Source organism: Tursiops truncatus, chromosome 2 (assembly GCF_011762595.2).
Source record: "Tursiops truncatus isolate mTurTru1 chromosome 2, mTurTru1.mat.Y, whole genome shotgun sequence".
NCBI classification, from domain to species: Eukaryota; Metazoa; Chordata; class Mammalia; order Artiodactyla; family Delphinidae; genus Tursiops; species Tursiops truncatus.
In genome coordinates this window covers 157515354-157536627 of record NC_047035.1, presented here as the reverse complement: position 1 = coordinate 157536627, position 21274 = coordinate 157515354, and the positions used below count along the sequence as shown (strand labels likewise).

The 21274-nt window shown below is 38.1% G+C and overlaps 2 protein-coding genes across 7 annotated transcripts in view; one reads left to right on the top strand and one right to left on the bottom strand.

Annotated features, from left to right (window-relative positions):
* Positions 1-17370, bottom strand: part of MASTL (microtubule associated serine/threonine kinase like) — a 52263-nt gene extending 34893 nt beyond the window's left edge. For 4 of the 5 annotated variants that reach the window (XM_073801573.1, XM_073801574.1, XM_019933282.3 and 1 more), the window contains exons 1-6: positions 16815-17370; positions 13467-13604; positions 8257-8396; positions 7497-7585; positions 1052-1161; positions 710-860 (exon numbers count right to left, since the gene is read on the bottom strand). In XM_073801573.1, coding sequence (XP_073657674.1) covers positions 710-860; positions 1052-1161; positions 7497-7585; positions 8257-8396; positions 13467-13604; positions 16815-17000 — 814 coding nt within the window. In that variant the 5' untranslated portion in view covers positions 17001-17370. The remainder of the gene's footprint in view (positions 1-709; positions 861-1051; positions 1162-7496; positions 7586-8256; positions 8397-13466; positions 13605-16814) is intronic. The other variant, XM_019933284.3, reaches the window with a different exon arrangement.
* A 215-nt stretch (positions 17371-17585) lies between these two features.
* Positions 17586-21274, top strand: part of YME1L1 (YME1 like 1 ATPase) — a 37863-nt gene continuing 34174 nt past the window's right edge. The window contains exon 1 of one of the 2 annotated variants that reach the window (XM_073801575.1): positions 17586-18156. In XM_073801575.1, coding sequence (XP_073657676.1) covers positions 18124-18156 — 33 coding nt within the window. In that variant the 5' untranslated portion in view covers positions 17586-18123. The remainder of the gene's footprint in view (positions 18157-21274) is intronic. The other variant, XM_004325328.4, reaches the window with a different exon arrangement.

Sequence of the window (21274 nt, the reverse complement as noted above, 5' to 3'; positions counted from 1 at the left end):
GGTCAGTGGACAGAAAACTATATTTGCAGTCAGGAATTAATTGACCCACTTACTAGTATGTAACTGAAAGTTTTTAATATTCTCATTTGTAAATAGGAGGCAATTCTTTCTATCTATCTACCCATTCATCCAAGATATGTACAGATTTGAGGACCAAATTATAAACAAGGTAAAATCTATGGAAAAAACAACACTAATTACCCTTCAAAGCATCATTATTCACATTCCCAAGATGATGAACATGCATGCAGACAACTAAACTGTCCACTGTTGATAAGTTATAGAGGGTAAGGTTAAGTGCTATACAAATGTCCCACTTGCCTCCTTTACTACTTGACTTTTGTCTTTTATTGTGTAATAATTAAAAACCATACCTTTACTTCAACTATTTTATTTCAGAATCTTTTGGAAATAATTTTATAAAGGAACAGAATAGTACAAGTACTACATCTTCTCCATATAAGACTTCCATAGACTCAGTATAGTAATATTCACCCAATGATCATTACAATGTTATAGCTAATTGAAGAATTAACTTGACATTTTATTCTGTTGATTTAAAGATCTGCAACAACCCCTGTCAGAAATGGCATTTACATGATAAAATAGAGAAATGCCACAGAGCGTCTGAATATTTGAATATTCCAAAATACTTTGTTCCTCAAAAGACACATTTAATAGAATAAACTACCTTTTCTTTTATACTCACATGATTTTAGTAGTTTGCTAGAATAAGGAGTAATGTCCTTTTGATCTATAGACATAGGACAAGTTAGTCCTTGAGAAAGCTGTGATGTTTCAGATACATGGGTTGAAAGAATATTTGCAGAGTCTTGACTTTTTTCTGCAACTGGTGTGTGCTATTAAAAAGAGAAAGAGAAAAACAAATGCTATGATTTACCTTCACAAAAACACCACCTAAATGCACTGACTGTTATACACCTAAGTAGATAAAATGTTGAAGTAATTCAACATGCTTGATATTTTAATTCATTTAAATGGCAATCATGAAAGTGCATATTATGTGAGTTTTTTCTTATCAAGTACTTACAAATCCCAAAGAGCTGATGAGAGATAATACTTGTCCGGGGGTTCTTGAATAATAATCTTGCCTAGGTTTGGCCATAGATGGTGTTGTAAGAATATCCATCATATTGATATCTATGTATGGAAAGAAAAGTATATGATATTCTCCAAAAACTTCAACTGTCATTGACTAAGTCAATACTTATTTGCTCTGAACTTTGCCTCACTTTCCACATTATTAACATTATCTGTAAAGTTGGCTTGTGCAAGACAAATAGAGCTAGGAAAGCCATCATGCCATACAGTAAATATGTATGACTAAGCAGACAGAGAAATACAAACACCATACGTTCCCTCTATATACAGAATATAAAAAACAAAACAAAACAAAAAACCAAGCTCAGGGATACAGAGAACTGATTGGTGGTTGCCATAAGTGGGGGTAGGGGGTGGGAGAAATGGATGAAGGGGGTCAAAAGGTAAAAATAAATTAATCAATTAACAAAAGAGTGATATCTAACTGGCAAAAAAATAATTCTTGGTAATAAAGTATTAGAAAGGAGGTTGAAGGGACTTTCCTTGTGGCACAGTGGTTAAGAATCTGCCCACCCATTTTTCACAGAACTGGAACAAAAAATTTCACAATTTGTATGGAAAAACAAAAGACCCTGAATAGCCAAAACAATCTTGAGAAAGAAAAATGGAACTAGAGGAATCAGGCTCCCTGAATTCAGACTATACTACAAAGCTACAGCAATCAAGACAGTATGGTACTGGCACAAAAACAGAAATATAGATCAATGGTACAGGATAGAAAGCTCAGAGATAAACCCACACACATATGGTCGCCTTATCTTTGATAAAGGAGGCAAGACCAAACAATGGAGAAAAGACAGCCTCTTCAATAAGTGGTACTGGGAAAACTGGACAGCTACATGTAAAAGAATGAAATTAGAACACTCCCTAACACCATACACAAAAATAAACTCAAAATGGACTAAAGAACTAAATGTAAGGCCAGACACTCTAAAACTCTTAGAGGAAAACATAGGCAGAACACTCTATGACATAAATCACAGCAAGATCCTTTTTGACCCACCTCCTACAGAAATGCAAATAAAGACAAAAATAAACAAATGGGACCTAATAAAACTTAAAAGCTTTTGCACAGCAAAGGAAACCATAAAAAAGACGAAAAGACGACCCTCAGAATGAGAGAAAATATTTGCAAACGAAGCAACTGACAAAGGATTACTCTCCAAAATATACAAGCAGCTCATGCAGCTCAATATCAAAAAAACAAACAACTCAATCCAAAAATGGGCAGAGGACCTAAATAGACATTTCTCCAAAGAAGAGAGACAGATTGCCTACAAACACATGAAAAGATGCTCAACATCACTAATCATTAGAGAAATGCAAATCAAAACTACAATGAGGGATCACCTCACACTGGTCAGAATGGCCATCATCAAAATATCTACAAACAATAAATGCTGGAGAGGGTGTGGAGAAAAGGGAACCCTCTTGCACTGTTGGTGGGAATGTGAATTGATACAGCCACTATGGAGAACAGTATGGAGGTTCCTTAAAAAACTAAAAATAGAACTACCATATGACCCAGCAATCCCACTACTGGGCATATACCCTGAGAAAACCATAATTCAAAAAGAGTCATGTACCACAATGTTCACTGCAGCACTATTTACAATAGCCAGGACATGGAAGCAACCTAAGTGTCCATCAAAAGATGAATGGATAAAGAAGATGTGGCACATATATACAATGGAATATTACTCAGCCATAAAAAGAAAGGAAATTGAGTTATTTGTAGTGAGGTAGATGGGTCTAGAGTCTGTCATACAGAGTGCAGTAGGTCAGAAAGAGAAAAACAAATACCATATGCTAACACATATATATGGAATCTAAAAAAAAAAAGAAAAAAATGGTTCTGATGAACCTAGGGGCAGGACAGGAATAAAGATGCAGACATAGAGAATGGGCTTGAGGACATGCAGAGGAGGAGGGGTAAGCTGGGACAAAGTGAGAGAGTAGCATAGGTATATATACACTACCAAATGTAAAATAGATAGCTAGTGGGAAGCAGCTGCATAGCACAGGGAGAGCAGCTCAGTGCTTTGTGACCACCTAGAGGGGTTGGATAGGGAGGGTGGAAGGGAGACTCAAGAGGGAGGGGATATGGGGATATATGTATACATATAGCTGATTCACTTTGTTATACAGCAGAAACTAACACAACATTGTAAAACAATTATACTCCAATAAAGATGTTAAAAAAAAAAAAAAAGAATCCACTTGCCAATGCAGGGGACATGGGCTCGAGCCCTGGTCTGGGAAGATCCCATATGCCACAGAGCAATTAAGCCCGTGCACCACAACTACTGAGCCTGTGCTCTAGAGCCTGCGAACCACAACTACTGAGCTCGTGTGCCACAACTACTGAAGTCTGAGCACCTAGAGCCCGTGTTCTGCAACGAGAAGCCACCACATGAGAAGCCTGCGCATTGCAACAAAGAGTATCCCTTGCTCCCTGCAACTAGAGAAAGCCTGCACGGAGCAATGAAGATCCAACGCAGCCAAAAATAAATAAATAAATAAATAAATAAATAAATTTATTATTAAAAAAAAGAAAGAAAAGGAGGTTGTAAAAAACGCTAAGAAAGGAATCAAAATATTAAGAATATAAAATAAATTTCAAAAACAGAATCTATTTAAGTAATTAATATAAATTGTGGGCCCCTCATGTGAGCTAACTATGTAAGTATAGGGCAAGATAGAAAATGATGCAGATTTCTATCAGGTTTCAATGTGTAACACTGTAAAATAGAACATTCAGCACTCACACGTAATATTGTACTATTTTCTTTAGCTATCCAAAGTAGTAAGAGAAGTGTAATGCTTTGTATGTGGTGTAAGACTTTAAAAGGTAGGCTGAAAGTTTGAACTTAATGAATTTCATTTATACCTCATTTTGATGAAACAATAAAAATGAAAATAAACTTCTTTAAAAATATTTTACAAATTAAACAAGTTAAAAAATATTATGGCAATGATTTCTTGGTTATGACTTTAAAAGCACAGGAAAAAGGCAAAAATAACAAATGGGACTATATCAAACTTCAAAACTTCTGCACATCAAAGGAAACAATCAACAGACTGAAAAGACCACCTACAGATTGGGAGAAAATATCTGTAAATTATTTATCTGATAATGGGTTCATATACAGAATATAGAAACAACTGCAACTCAATAACAAAAAACCCCAAGTAATCTAATTAAATTGTGAACAAAAGTCTTGGATAGACACTTCTCTAAAGAAGATATACAAATGGCCAACATGCTTATGAAAAGATGCTCAACGTTAGTAATCAATAGAAAAATGCAAATCAAAACTACAATGAAATATTACCTTACATGCATTAGGATGACCACTATCAAAAAACAGAAAATAAGAAGTGTTGGAAAGAATGTGGAGAAATTGGAACGCTTGTGCATTGCTGGTAAATTGTAAAATGTAAAACTGTGCAGCCACTATGAAAAACACAGTGGAGGTTCCTCAAAAAATTAAAAATAGGGCTTCCCTGGTGGCGCAGTGGTTGAGAGGCCGCCTGCCGATACAGGGGACATGGGTTCGTGCCCCGGTCCGGGAAGATCCCACATGCCACGGAGTGGCTGGGCCCGTGAGCCATGGCCGCTGAGCCTGCGTGTCCGGAGCCTGCGCTCCACAACAGGAGAGGCCACAACAGTGAGAGGCCTGCATATGGCAAAAAAAAAAAAAATTAAAAATAGAATTTGATCTATATGACCCAGCAATTCCACTGCTGGGTATACACCCAAAAGAATTGAAAGCAGGGTGTTCAAGACTTATTTACATACTCATGTTCACTGCAGCATCATTCTCAATAGCGAAGAGGTAGAAGCAACCCAAATACCTATCGACAGGTGAATGGATAAAGAAAACACGGCACGCATATGTATATCTGTGTGTGTGTGTGTGTGTGTGTGTGTGTGTGTGTGTGTGTGTGTGTATATATAAAATTTGGCCTTAAGAAAGAAAGAAATCCTGTCACATGCTACAATATGGATGAACTTGAGGACACTATGCTAAGTGAAATACGTCAGTCACAAAAAGACAAATACTGTATGATTCAACTTATATGAGGTATCTAAAGTAATCAGACTCATACAGAAAGTAGAACTGTGGCTGCCAGGGCTGCAGGGAGGGGAAAATGGAGTATTGAGTTTCAGTTTTACAAGATGAAAAAGTTGTAGAGATCTGTTGCACAACAATGTGACTAGAGTCAATATTACTAAAGTACACACTTAAAAATGGTTAAGATGGTAAATTTTACCTTATGAGTTTTTTTTAATCACAATCCAAAAAAAAAAACGGAAAAGAAAGAAACCAAATCAGAAAAACCTGTATGCTCCAAGATGTTTTTCATAGAATTATTTATATTAACCTAAATTCACAATGTTTGGGAGCCATCTTTAAGCTAAACCATGAGATATGAAAAAATAAAAATAAAAAGTATTAATATTATAATATAAAAATAATTTAAATTCATCAGCAATATCACCCTAATACAAAATTTTTCTGGGACTTCCCTGGCGATCCAGTGGTTAAGACTCTGAGCTCCCAATGCAGGGGGCACGGGTTTGATCCCTGGTAGGGGAGCTACAATCCTTCATGGCGCACAGCGCAAACAAAAAAAAAAAAAAGAAAAAGAAAAAAGGAAAAAAAAATACAAAATTTTTCTCATTTGTAATTTTTCCCAATATCTTTTCTGAAACTGAGGAGTTAGATTTGCCTTATTAAAAAATGTTTAGGGCTTCCCTGGTGGTGCAGTGGTTGAGAGTCCGCCTGCTGATGCAGGGGACACGGGTTCGTGCCCCGGTCCGGGAAGATCCCACATGCCATGGAGCGGCTAGGCCTGTGAGCCATGGCCGCTGAGCCTGCGCATCCGGAGCCTGTGCTCCGCAACGGGAGAGGCCACAACAGTAAATGTTTAGATTTGAGAAAAATAAGTGATTAATATACTGTATAGTATGGAACATCCCTAGTGCACTTCGTCTACAATCTGTACTTATTATTACTGCTATGAAAAGTATGGGTAGTCACGTGAGATAGGATTAATAAAAACTATAAATGGTCCACATCAACTCAGGTCACATTTTACCAAACATATGAAAAATCTTTAGGTCTTCAAAATGCTTCAAAATTTGTACTTGCAAATAAAGAATTGTAGTTCTCTATTTACTTTCAAATATTTATAATCCCACGGTTAATAATTTATAACCCAATATTTGGTTCTACTGCTCATCTATTTCCATCCTCTGACATTTTAGTAGATAATACAACAAGCTACCAAGTCAGGAAGTTCTCCATGTTTCTGTAATAAACTTAAGTAGTTTCTAGTTTCTCCCTGTTAGAAACAATGCGGCTACAAACAACTTTATTCATATATATTATTCTTTTGTTTTTTTAATTTTTATTTTATTTTATTATTATTATTTTTTTTTGCGGTACGCGGGCCTCTCACCGTTGTGGCCTCTCCCGTTGTGGAGCACAGGCTCCGGACGCGCAGGCTCAGCGGCCATGGCTCACGGGCCCAGCCGCTCCGCAGCACGTGGGATCCTCCCGGACCGGGGCACCAACCCGTGTCCCCTGCATCGGCAGGCGGACTCTCAACCACTGCGCCACCAGGGAAGCCTCATATATATTATTCTTTTGAACCATTTCCTTAGAATAAATTCTAAGACACAAGTCACTAGGTCGAAAAGAATTAAAACCTTTGTTTCTTAAATCATACTGCTCCATTTCCTTTGGAAAGAACTATGCTTATTTGCAATGTCCCTAGGAAAACTTCCTGTGCTTTCTGCAGTCTCATTAACACTGGATCTTCAGCTCTCCGTTTTTGCTTTTGGCTATCTTAATAGTGTAAAATGATTCATTTATTACTTTTTTAAATTAGCATTTCTAGTGCTATGAGTAGTGAAATTAACATACTCCCATATATATGTATTTGTGAATTCTGTGTTTATTTTCTGTGCCCCTTGTTTATCAAGGTGGTGGTCATGTATATTTGAATAATTTCTTTAGGTATTAGTTGTCTATCATGTTGTAGTTATTTTAGTCATTTTACTGATGTCTAATTGGTCAGCGCCAGTTTCAGTAGGGATAAAAATTTGGAAGAACAGAAACTGTCAGTTCCTCTTTGAAGATCCAAAGATCTTCAAGGACCTTTGAGGATATAAGATTAGTTAATCCGTTTTCATTTTTAATTGAATGAAAATACCAGTATACGTTTTTAGCCTATTGCAGAAAAAAATAATCATCAAATTTTATTCATTATAAACTAACAAAGAAAACAGTATAAGTTAATGAAATGTAGTGTCTAAAATGTGTTGGATTTTTTAAAAGGTACTTACTTGCTGTGTTTCTTACCTCTATTCAAAGTAACTCTGGAAAGGCCAAAATCTGTTAGTTTAATGTGACCTTCATTAGAAATAAGCATATTGTCTGGTTTCAAATCCCTGCACATATAAAAAACAAATAGCAGATAACTAAAAAAGAGCTAGTGTTGATTTTAGAATCACCAGCGAAAAAAAACAAAGTTACAGAACAATCAAACCCGACTTATTTTCTCTCATTGGTGGCTTTGAAAGTGCAGAAAACAACTCTCAAAAGCAAACTATATTTTGTATATCTGAATCTACAAGAAAGTTAACTATTTAATGCTAGATTATCTTTGGCATTATTCATTACATATTCTATTAAAATAAATAAACTTCATTAGGTAAAATAAACCTCAAGCCAGGTCAAAATCGTATTTACCTCTTTCAAGGAGGGTGAGATTAAGCCTTAATCGAAAAGAGCCACTTAACCTTTCTTTGCAAAGAGCAAAACACTGTAAATCAGCTGCCATTATAACATATAGCACTTTTATATGACGTACAGCCAAAGGAGTGGAAAAAAGATTCAATATTCTCCACAAAATGGGATACCCGAAGACAAAGCAACATATTCAAAACACACAGGGAGATGAAAGAAGAGTTGATATAATTCCTAAATCCACACAAGTTACTAATAAACTTTAGATAACCCAGATATGTGGGGTTACGCAAATATTTAAGACTAAAATATTTAATACATAATTTGATTACTTGTGTTTTAAGTAATAGTTTGGAGAAAAGTCAGTCTTTACCTGTGGATGATTCCATGTCTATGAAGATAGTCTAGAGCCAATGCCACTTCAGAAATATATTTCACAGCCATCTCTTCATCAAAATAACCATATATGTGTAGGAGAGACTTGACATCTCCACCTATGAGATACTCCATTACCTGTCAAAAGGAATATAAATATTGCAAAATAAAATCAATATGACTACTTTAAAAATATCTTACTTGAGCATTACTGTTATGCATTTTTAGCATGGTCCTATAAGACACATTTTCTTGGTGTCACTCAGTACACATCAATACCAGTTTTACTCATACTGCCATATACTTTTTAAAATTTAAATTAAACTGTTCAGTCTGAACTAAAATTCAGACATATAGAAAAGGTTTGAGAAGAGCAGGATGACTTCTCATATTCTCTCCATCTACATTTGCCCATCGTTAGCACTTTGCCACATCTGCTTTCTTCCTCTCCACATATATGAATATAAAGATGAATATTTATGCTAATCATTAACATGATTATGTTACATAATAAACATAACACAATTATTAACATCATTAACATAAATACCTTACAGGCATGTATTTTTGTTCAGATTAAGCAGTTTAATTTAAAAAAATATGGCGACATTAGTAACTGGTATTAATCTATAACTTTAAAATTTTGGCTAACTCAAGAATAAAATTGAAGAGGTCATCATGTATCTCCCAACAAGGTCATTCTTATGTAACTACAGCATAATAAAATGCACGGAATTTAATTCTAAAATAATGCTATTACCTGTTGTATAGTCTGTATTCAAATTTCTCTGATTACCTCAATATTGTTCCTGATGGCCTCTCTCCTCGTCTCTCATGCCCAGGCCAGGACCATGCATGAGATTTAGTTGTCATATCTCTTTCATCTCCTTTAATCGGGAATAACTTTTTGCCTTTTTTTGGCAGGGTGCTGGATGGGGCATGGGACGGTCTTTCATGACATCTGATTATTTCCTTATGATTCAATTCAGGTTATGAATTTTGGGCAGGAATACTACAAAATCGATGTTGAGTACTTCTTAGTGACTTCCACCAGATGAGACTGCTAAATATTAGTGTGTTCCATTCCTGGTAATGTTAACTCTGATGACTTAGTTAAGGTGGTGGCTTCCAGGTTTCTTCACTGAAGAAGTATTTTCTCCCTCTTTGTAATTAATAGGCAATCTGGGGAAGATACTTTGAAACTATGTAAATACCCTCTTTCCCTAACAAACTTTCAAGCAATGATTTTAGCATCATATGACTATACATGATTCTTGCCTGAATTCATTACTGCTATGAGGCTGCAAAGCTCTATTAATCCTTCTACATGTACTAGTCATTATTCTCAAAATTTTCTATAGTTTCAAGCTATAAAATATTGCCTACTAAGGACTTGATAATATAAGTCATTTCTTTCCTCTTTAAGGCAATCACTTCCCTGGTACACAGAGGTTAGTTAATATTTGTTGATAGTAAGAATCATTAAAACATTACTAAGCACAAAAACTGTGCTAGCATGGGGAATATAGCATGAATAAAATGTAACTGATGCACTTAACGATTATAATTTAGTAGCAGGGAAATAAGCAAACAGATAACTGTATTTGAGCTCATGAGAATGCTTGTTTTCTCACACCCTCATCAACAATGATTATCAATACTTTTTGTCAATCTAAGGAAGAAAAAATGAACTTGTTTAAATGTTTATTTACTTTTAGGGAGATTTAGCATCTTTACACTGCTTTTAGTCTTTCATATTTCTTCTCTGAATCACTTGTATTCTTTGCCTATTTTTCTACTGGGGTATTTACCCTTTCTTCCTGACCATGTATATGGTATTTTGTGTCAAAGTAGGCTTTATTTTTCACTTAGTAAGATGTGCACCATTCTATTAAAATAATCACATCAGTTTTCTTCTAGTACTTTTATGGATTCCCTTCTCGAGTAGAAATCTCTGATACAAAAGGGGAATAAATGAACTTTGCACTGTCTCAAGTTTCATAACCACACAGAATTATTTCAAGTGACTTCAGAGAACAGAATCTTGATAGTACATACATCATAAGGGCAAAAAGAATTGCAGAGAAATCCTAAATTGAATCCAGTTGTTTTAGTGTTAGGAAAACAATACTGGTACCGCTATGTTGAAAATACTATATGCGTATATATATAGATATAGATATGTAGATAAAGTTAGGAACCCAGATTTTCAGGGTGAAAGAATACAAATATTTTTCAAAATATTTTTATATTTTATATATTTTTCAAAAATGTTAAGTAAAAATTCTGTAATTTTCCTTTGACCTGGAAATATCAGCATGAACTCATGATATATTTTTCTATAAAAATGTGTGTTTCCTAGTCTGTCCACTGAGAATGCCTAAAAGGAATGACAACCTAGTGGCAATGAACTTTTCTAATCACTACCTCCTAGATCACAGCCTCTAGACACTATTTCCCAAAAAAGGAGCTAGACCTCCTTGCCTAGATCTAGTTCAGGACATTTGCAAAATGAGCCTTAACTATCTTGTCATGCCAGAAAGCAAGAAAGCTATCAGAATACTAGGATAGTATAAAAAGACAAAGAGATGAACTGAAGGGACTCCCACTCACTAAAGATGGGACAATTTAAACACAGAAAAAAATGACTGCAATGGATTAAAACACATCAAAACTACAACATTCCATGAATTCATAAAGATACTTTAAAAAACACACTTATTTAGAGGTTGCACGTCTGAAAACTGGTGATGAAAGGGAAAGAATCAAGCATTTATTCTGCCTTCCTTAGACAAGCTGTATTTCAGAGCAATGAAATAGATAATAAGGGAAAGTTCTTTATAGATGAATTCCAGCTAATAAAAGCTGAAGGAATAATAGAACTTTTTAAAATCATCATTTTGAAAACCTTAATAAAGAATCCAGGCATTAAGGTAAGCTGGGATGAAGTGAGAGAGTGGCATGGACTCATATATACTACCAAATGTAAAATAGATAGCTAATGAGAAGCAGCCACATAGCACAGGGAGATCAGCTCAGTGCTTTGTGACCACCTAGAGGGGTGGGATAGGGAGGGTGGGAGGGAGACGCATATATATATATATATATATATATATACATATATATATATATGTATAGCTGATTCACTTTGTTATAAAGCAGAAACTAACACACCATTGTAAAGCAATTATACTCCAATAAAGATGTTTAAAAAAAAAAAGAATCGAGGCATTGAATCACAGGATGCCAAGACCATTACATGAAAGGTTGGTGGAGGAGTTGGAATGGATTAAACAAATTTGGTGAAGTGTTGCCAACTGGTGGACTTGGATGATGATATATGGGAGTTCATTATAGTAATCTTTCAATTTTTGTATATGTTTGAACATTTCTGTAATAAACATTTCCATCTTTATGTTCCTTGTACTAGCATAGTACCTGGAAAGTAGTAATCAATTATTTGTCGTTATTGTGGCTAAGTTTAGTCATACTTTATCTTTTTTGTCTCAAAGGTAGCTTTGATTTCTAGGAAATCTTTTGTCTAAGCCAGTGCTTCTCAAACTTTAACATGCCTGGGGATCTTGTTAAAATGCACAGTCTGGGGAATTCCCTGGCAGTCCAGTGGTTAAGACTCACACTTCCATTGCAGGGGGTGCGGGTTCGATCCCTGGTCGGGGAACTAAGATCCCACATGCCACACAGCACGGCCAAAAAATAAAAAACAAACAAACAAACGAAATCTCATTCTGATTCAGCAGATTTGGAGTGCAGCTTGAGATTCTGCATTTGTAATAAGCTCTCAGACAATGCTGATACTGCTTGTCTGTGGACACACTTTGAGTATCAAGGATCTAAACCAGTGATGAAGTTAGTAGACAAGACATGGCCATCTATCTGATTTCAGGAATAATAATTCAAAAATATTATAGTAGGGACTTCCCTGGTGGCACAGTGGTTAAGAATCCGCCTGCCATTGCAGGGGAGATGGGTTCGATCCCTAGTCCAGGAAGATCCCACATGCCGCAGAGCAACTAACCCAGTGCGCCACAACTACTGAGCCCGCGTGCCTAGAGCCCGTGCTCTTTGGTCCATGGGCCAGTTTGCCAACTATTGGCTTAAAAGATGTAAAGTCAATTATTCTGTTTGTTTACACTAAACAGAAGCTATTGGAGTTACCAAACATTTAATCCACACACTGTCTCTGAAGTCAGAAGAACCTCTAGAACTTGAAGTCAAAACACCTACCATCCTCACCTCTTCCTACCCCCACCCAAATTCCTCATTAGAATTAACAGAGTGTAAGCTGCTATGTTAAATGAAAAGCAAGCAACTCTCTAAGTCCATACACCCCAAATCCACCACTTCCCTAAATCTTTCCTTATCATACCCCAAGCTTTATGTAGTATTTCTATTATGCATCCTTTACTTAGCAAATATTTGTAGCACTCTGTGCCACACACTGTTCTACATAGTTTATATCAACCTATTGAAATTTCATAACAACCTCTGAGGTAGGTACTATTATTATGTCCATTTTGCAAATGGGAAACTGAGGTGTGATAGTTCATTTTATGTGTCAACTTGGCTAAGCCATGGTACCCAGATATTTGGTCAAACACTGATCTAAATGTTGCTGTGAAGGTATTTTTTAGATAAGATTAACATCTAAACCATTAGACTTTGAGTAAAAGCTGATTACCCTCCATCATGTGGGAGGGCCTTATCCAATCAGTTGAAGAGAAAAAAAATTGAGGTGTCATCTCTTTCTCCTCCAAAGAGGAAGGAACTCTACCTCTTCATTGCCTTTGAGCTTGAGCTGCAACATCAACTCTTCCTGGAGTCTACAGCTTGCTGGCCTACCCTGCAGATTTTGGACTTGCTTGCACCATAACCATGTAGGGCAATTCCCTAAAATAAATCCCCCTCTCTCCCTATACACACACACACACACACACACACACACACACACGCACACACACAGACACAGGCAGACAGACACACACACACACACACACACACTCTATTGTTCTTTTTCCCTGAGAACCCTAACTAACAGAACAGGTAAGGTAACTTGGCCAAGGTCATAAAGCTTGTAAGTGCAAGATCTGGAATTCAAACCCAGGTACTCTGAACCCAGAGACTGTAATTCTTAAGTCACTGGGCTCAGTGATTCCTGAATGAAGAGAAAATGTCAAGTTATTTACTCACCAAGTAGACATTGTTTGCTGACTGCAGTGAATAGTACAAATGCACAATGAAAGGACTTTTGCTTAGGGCCAGGGCATCCCTCTCAGCTTGTACTTGATGAGTCATATTTTTGTTGATCATGTCTGCTTTTTTGACAACCTGTAGTACGTAACATGACAATAGACACATCCATTTTATTTTTTATGACAAAGTATTCTCAGGTTTCCTAGTTGCCATCATGAAAACAATCAGAGAGAGAAAACACAGATGTTGTTTGGACCTCACATTGCCAGTGGGAAACTCTGCTAGAAAAACAGCTAATATGGTGAAAACAAAACAAAACTTTCTTTAACAAAGAACTGCTTATCTTGGTATCAAGTGGCAAAAGTATCACATCCCTTTTGATAAGGAAAAAGATGTAAGCAAATGCTCCCTGACTACCCTACCTATTGGTAGAAAAAAAATTCTGTTCTGTTCTTCTTACAACTAAGCCAAAATATAGTAATGTTCCTAATACGTCCCCAGATAATCAGGAATGTAGGCATAGAGAAATAGTAGCTAATTCACTTTTTAAGTTTCTGGTTCTTTGATGGATGGAAATAGAAACAGAAAGAGAAAGAATGTATGTTTGTTTGCCTGGGAAAAAAATTTATTAAAAACGGTTAGAGTTTACTGAAACTTAATAGTCTCAGATGCTGTGTTATAGAAAATAACTAACTACTCTTTTTAAATCTCAAGGTAACTGGTAAGGAAGCAAAACTATAATCTACATTAAAATTGGAGCACTAGGGTTTCCCTGGTGGCACAGTGGATAAGAATCTGCCTGCCAATGCAGGGGACACAGGTTCGATTCCCAGTCCGGAAAGATCCCACATGCCGCGGAGCAACTAAGCCCGTGCGCCACAACTACTGAGCCTGTGCGCCAGAGCCTGCAAGCCTCAACTACTGAGCCCGTGAGCCACAACTACAGAAGCCCATGCACGCAGAGCCCGTGCTCCGCAACAAAGAGAAGCTACCGCAGTGAGAAGCCCGCGCACCGCAACAGAGTAGCCCCCGCTCGCCGCAACTAGAGAAAAGCCCGCGCACAGCAACGAAGACCCAACGCAGCCAAAAATAAATAAATTAAAAAAAAAAAACTGGAGCACTAAACTGAATAGTTAGTAACATTGAGATCAATTCTCAGGAAGATCACAAGTCAAAAAAAGGCATATTTCTTCCAAAGATTCAATAGAACATGTAATAAAATCATTAATACGCTGTAAATTCCAGCCTTAGAGCCTTTCCCTAACAAAACAAGGGAAACTGACAAAGCCAGTCTGAAACATGATCTCACCTATCATTCCACTAGATTACAAGCTCTATGAGGGCATGTTCGTTTTGTTACCACTGTACACAGACTCTACACAGAAAGCGGATATTCACAAATACTTATCAAAAAGTGTATTGGTGTTTTCATTTCAACAGCTAATAGTGACTGGTTAGTATAATAGAAGGAAACGCAAAAAATCTTGGGAACATATGAAGCGAGAGAGAATTAATTTCAATAGGGTGGGTCTGAAAGGTCAGGAGAGGTTTGAAGGGGGGCTAAGATGAACCTTAATACATAAATAACATAGGTGGAGAAGAGCAGAGAAGGGTGGAAGGAAGGCACTTAAGGAGGAAACAGAATAAACATAAATTTGGAAGCAAGACAATACACAGCATTCAAGGACTAGCCAATTGTCTGGAGTGGCTAGAACATAGAATATGTAGAAGATACAGTGGAAACTTAGAGCCAGAACTTGGAACATGACTGCTTTTCTAAGGAGTTTGGACTTTAGCTTGCATGGCACAGCCAAAGGAATAAAATAGTGATTCCAGTTAGGGGCCTGTTCCAATAGACTAGGTATAGTAATGAAGGCCTGATGAACCTTAAAAACATCATGTCAAGTGAAAAAAGCCAGATGCAAAAGACCATATATTTCATGATTCCATTTATAGGCAATGTCCAGAAAGGCAAACCTATAGTGATAGAAAGTAGACTGATGATTACCTAGGGCTAGGGGTGTTAAGTGGGAGAGACATTGCAGATGAGCAAGAGAGGTCTTTTCAGGGTGATGGGAATGTTCTAAAATTGGAATGTGGTCATGGTTATTCTATATTTAATTTACTAAAAACTGAATTGTACTTTTAGAAAGAGAAAGAAAGAAAGAAAGAAAGAAAGGGAAAGAAAGAAAAAAGAAATGGAAAAAATGAAGTCCTGTACTTGGGCAGACTTGGGAATGGAATGGAAGGGGTAATACGAATGAATATGAGACAGAATTGACAGGCCTAGTTGAGAGAGAGAATATACAGATGAAGTAGAGAAAAGTTAAAATGCCTGAAGTTTCTAGCTTGAAATGACAGAGATGGTGGTATTATTACATGGAGAGAAGGAACACAGGAGGCAGTTAGGTGGAGAGGATTGTTCGAAGTTAGGCAAGCACAATTCCGAGGTGCCTGCTAGATAGTCACACAGCAATGTCCGACAGGAAGTTGAAACTGCACCAGACTGCTGGATTCTTTCCTTTATCACCATCACTCAGTGCTGAGATGTGAGTAATCTGAAACTATGGGAGTGGATAAGAATCAAGAGTGGCCAGAACAGCTTCAAATATACTGAAAGCTCTTGAATGCTTTGGAATGATATATACTACTGCAAGGATAAAGGAGTGATTTGGGACATATTTCAGCTCCGTCTTTAAATATAAGCACATTCTAGATTTATACAATGAAGAGAAAAGTGGGGTTTAATGAGATCTTTTTGTCATATAGGTCAGAAGTTAATCTACATCACAGCATGCTGACTACAGTTAATCCTACATTGTATATTTGAAAGCTGCTGAGAGAGATCTTAAAAGTTCTCATCACAAGAAAAAAAATTTGTAGCTGTGTCATGATGGTTGTTAACTAGACATTGTGGAGATCACTTCGCCATAGACAAATACTGAATCATTATGTTGTACACCTGAAACTAGTAAATGTCAATTACATCTCAATGAAAAAATGAATCTGTCAAACTGATAGAACTAAAATATAATATGGAAATAACTGTTTCAAATTTAAAGTTTCAACCCTAATCCTGGTAAAGCCCAAATTAGTAAAAATGATTCAGAAGTTCTGGCGTCTCCTAAGCGTTCGCGGTGCGAAGAGAAGGGTGGGGCAGAGGTGGCACCGACTTGCCCGCGCTGTCACCCCAAGTGAGAAGTTATCCCACAGGGCTCCGGAGGTTTCAGCGAGCCAGGCACCCGTCTAGTCGTTCCAGCGGCCCTGGGGCCTGCCCAGTTCAGGGGGCGGGAAGGAGGACGCAAGGGCCGGCCTCTTTCGCTTTCTTTATTCCTTGACTCTTACCTTCACCGCGTACAACCTGTTGCCTTTCTGCCCCAGATACACCTTCCCGAAGGCGCCGCGGCTAATGGGCTTCACTATGGTGAACTCTTCAATGGAGGGAGGTCGTGGCACCGGGATCCTATTCACGAACTCCCCTGTCGGCGTGCCTTCTCCACCCTCCATCTCGCCGCCGACGGTGGTCTCCATAGCAGGCCAGCCCGGATGCAAGTCTCTGTCAGCGACCAAGGGCCCTTCCGGAGTCGCAACTCCCGCCAACTGGTTTCAAAGCGAGGCTCCGCCCACGCCGCTCTTCGGCCGTGATGTCACCCCGTCGCTGCGCACGCCACGCCCAATCCAGTGCGGCCCCGCCCCTGTCACCTGCTCTGTGTCGATGCAGAAGGCAATGAACGTGAAGGCGGGGCAGCTGGGAAATTCTTGAACCAACCACAGACTCTTCCAGGGTGACCGCGGCTCACGAACCTCGTTTGTAGTGACAGGGGGTGGCACAAATAGTTCTTGGCAGACGGGGAAAGGGATTACGGGGTCTTGACTCTGAATCGAGGGATTTGAAGAGTTTTCTCCCGACCTCCAAACGAGGCTGGTGGGACCCGGACCTCATCCCACTTTTTTTTGTTTTGTTTTTTAAACTCCTTTACGGCCTCCCACCCGCGGGAGAAACGTAAACCAGTTCGGTCTGGTCCGTGAAACAATGGCCAGTGAAATCACAGAATGTGGAGAAACTGGATGAGCAGGATGCGCGTGACTGGTCCTGTAATTTGACATTTTAACAGGATGTAATTTGCCTATCTGAAATAGGAAGAGCTTTTTATTGTGGGGAAGATAAAGAGCACTTAATTGTAGCAAAAGAGGTTATCATAGCTCAAGGCCCAGTCAGAACAGGAGAATATATTGTAAGTATTGATAACAAAGCTGGAGAAAGATTTTAACAGGGTCCGTGTCTTTCCCCTTTAAAAAGAAAACTACAGCCAATGAGCTTTGGGGTTCCGGCGCCTGCATTACTCAACGTGAACGTGAACTACCTTGGGGGGCGTCAGCTGTCCCCGAAAAGGCGGAGCGTTGACGCACGCCCCTGAGTGGTGGCCTCACCTGCCCCGGAAGTACTGTTGCGTTAGCGCCTTGCCTTCCGGGGCAGATTGTCTGTCTTTGCAGCAGCTGTAGGGAGGGGAGGCCATTTTCCGTTTCTAGGAAGAGTGAGGGCGAGAGGAGAGAGAAAAGAAGGGGAAAAAAAGGGCTCAGCGCCTCCCCGCCGGGCCGTGGACAAGAGGGACAGTTTCGGCAGGCGGGTGAGGTCGCTGACGGCCTGGAGAAGATGTTTTCCCTGTCGAACACCGTTCAGCCCCAGGTGGGTACGGCATCCAGTCCATTTTTCTCCCCCCGCCCTGCCCGCGTTTGCCGTTTGCGTTTCTTGGAAGTGGTTTCTCTTACGGGATCGTAGGAGGGAAGCGTTTAATCCAGTTGGAGTCCTGGGGTTGAGAAGGGATCGTGGCGACGCTGAGAGTAAAGGGCTGACGATGAAGCAGAAGCAAAATAGGAGCGTGATGGAGACCATGCCTTATTGATTTGATTGCGTGGAATTTTTGCTACAGAATCCATCAGGCATTGTTCAGTGTTAGACCTTCTGGGGTGGGGGTGGGGAGGGGGCAGGGGAAACGTCTGCCGTAGATGTAAAGGGAGCAAGTGATGTTTCTTTTCCATCCTTCCGCCTCTTCAAAGACTTTCGTCTTCACAGCCCCGATTCTCTACTCTTTCTTTTAAATGGAATTTAACCCAAACATGCTATAACAATTTGAATAATCTTCTATGAATGCTTTCCCTCTTTTTTTGACCAAAAGTAAGTAATAAATATATATTGATATATTTAAGTTATTGACTGCTTGCACTTAAAATTTTGATTCAGCCTCCTCCCCATCTTTTCATTTTTGAAGCAAAAGGGCAGAGAAAAAAGATTCCAAGCGTTTTTATTTTTAATTCTTCTTTCAGGAGTGATCACCGGTGATAATGTTTTGTTCTTAGTTCATTTAAAAATCTTTTTTGATGGTGACATTTAGATTTTTTTTTGAGAGTTCTTCACAGTTTTGCAAATAAACAGTTTTTGAAAACATTCCGTTTTAAAAATAATTTTTGACGTTCTTTAGTTTCTTGGTTAAAGCATATAATTATGTTCCTCTGTGTAACCTCCACTCCCTTTTGTTTTGTTTTGAATTTTGCTAATACTGGTGGGGTAATAAAAAATAAAGTGGTTAGTTATTTATTGGGCATCAGTGATGTGCTAGGTGAACAAAGCAAATGTGGAATCTTGATGATATGAAGTAAAAAATGAGTAGGAGTTAGCCAGGTGAAGAGTGAATAGATATGAACAGGTAGACAGAACATCTGGAGGTTCTGAGATAGTGACAAGCCTAGTTGATTGGAGGAACAGGAATAAGGCCAGTGTGGCTAGAGCGTGGTGATTAAAGGGCCAGTGACGGAAAGGAGGTTGGGGAGAAGACATGATGCAGATCATACAGGGTGTTACAAGAAGGGACTTTGGGCTTCATTTTAAGTTTGTTGGAAACCATTGAATGCTTTTAAGCATGTTAAGGAGTAAAATGATCAGATTTACATTACAATCTATTACAGAGTAATAGATTACTCTGGCTTCTTGCTGTGTGGAGAATGTTGAAGGACAGAGTGGAAATGTTTTCAGTTTAGGATGTTATTGCACTAATCCAGAGAGGGATAATGCACCGCTAAGTGGTGACAGTGGTTATGGAAAGAAGGGGATGAGATTTATTTTGAAAAAAGAACAGAGGGAATTCCCTGGTGGTCCAGTGGTTAGGACTCCCTGGTCGGGAAACTAAGATCCCAGAAGCCGCGCGGTGCGGCCAAAAAAGAAAGAAAGAAAAAAAGAATAGAATTTCATGAGGGATGATGGAAAGAGGTGTTTCTGGGTTTGATCAGCTGGATGCAACTAGGTGTTATTTACCAAGATGACCGGTGTCTGGAGGAGTCCTACCAATCGTTTGAAAAAGAATTTGACTTGGCTTGCTGAATACAACATTAAACCTTTTGAAACTGAACTGCAAGAAATTGATGTCAAGAAGACCCGATTTTAGGAAAATTTGTCATTAGCTGAATGGAGTTAGTGGTATGCAATGTCGGTAGAGGTAGTGAAGGAATTTTCCGTACTATAGGCAGTCCTAACTGGACTCACGTACGACCATTAATATGACACAGAAGTTCAACCTTTTCATTGAGGAGAGATCAAACCATCTTTTAGCAGTTTAAATTCTTTATTGAATGAGAAGAGGTACAACTAATTAAAATAAAACTTTTCAAGGTTATAGACAGGGAATTCCCTGGCGGTCCAGTGGTTAGGACTTCACACACTCGCTGAGGGCTCAGGTTCAATCCCTGCTTGGGGAACTAAATTCCCAGAAGCCGCACGGGGAGGCCAAAAAAACTAAAACAAAAAATGTATAGACAGAAAATATGTATCTTAAAATAATTTGATTCCTACAGTTTTTTGTTTGTTTGTTCTTGTTTTTTGGTCACGCTGTGCAGCTTGTGACATTGAACCCAGGCCCTCGGCAGTGAAAGCGTGGAGTCCTAACTGCTGTACCGCCAGGGAATTCCCTGATTCTTGTAATAGTTTTAAAACAGCTTATCGTTTCTTTCTGACTCTAAAAATAATACACGCTAATTGCCAAAAATCCTGAAAAGAAAAATATAAATAAGGAAGATCACCTATAATTTCATCACCCCAATAGATCACATTTTAGAATAAGTTCTTTCATCCTTTCAACTCTGCACAAATATGTGTATGCATACTTTTTAAAAAAATGTTACATAAAGGTTTATGGCTCCTTTTTTTCATTTAAAAAACAATGTTATGAATTTATTTCTGTATCAGTAACCATGGGATGAAAAGTCTTTAAGTGAAATCTGGAGTCAGATTATCTGTGTTAGAATCCTTCTTCCTATAGTACTTTCTTGCTGAGAAAGTGTGATAGAAATGTAATAGTAACTAATGTTTATAGTTGTTAGGAGGATTAAATGAGATAATATAAGTAAAGTACATAGTTCAAAATGTGGCATATAATAAGAGCCCATTTAATTTAATCATTTACTCAACAGGTATTTATTTAGCATCTACTGTGTGCATTATTGCACTGGGATACAGTATTGAATGAAATAGAGGAAGTAAGGTAGAGCAAAATAAAATATAAAGTGTTAAGTTATATTAAGTATAACGTAAAAACAGTTTATATTAAATAATTTATAAATAAAACAGAGAAAAATAATAAAATAGAGGAAAAAAACCCTTGCCACATGAAACTTATGCTCCAGTGGGAGAATGTGGTATAATAAATAAAAACTATTTGGTCTTTGTTCCCAATTCTTGGCACAGAGCTCCTAAAACCCTTGAAATTTCCTGTGATGGGCGTGTCTTTACTCTTAAAGCCCCTCTTTGGATCACA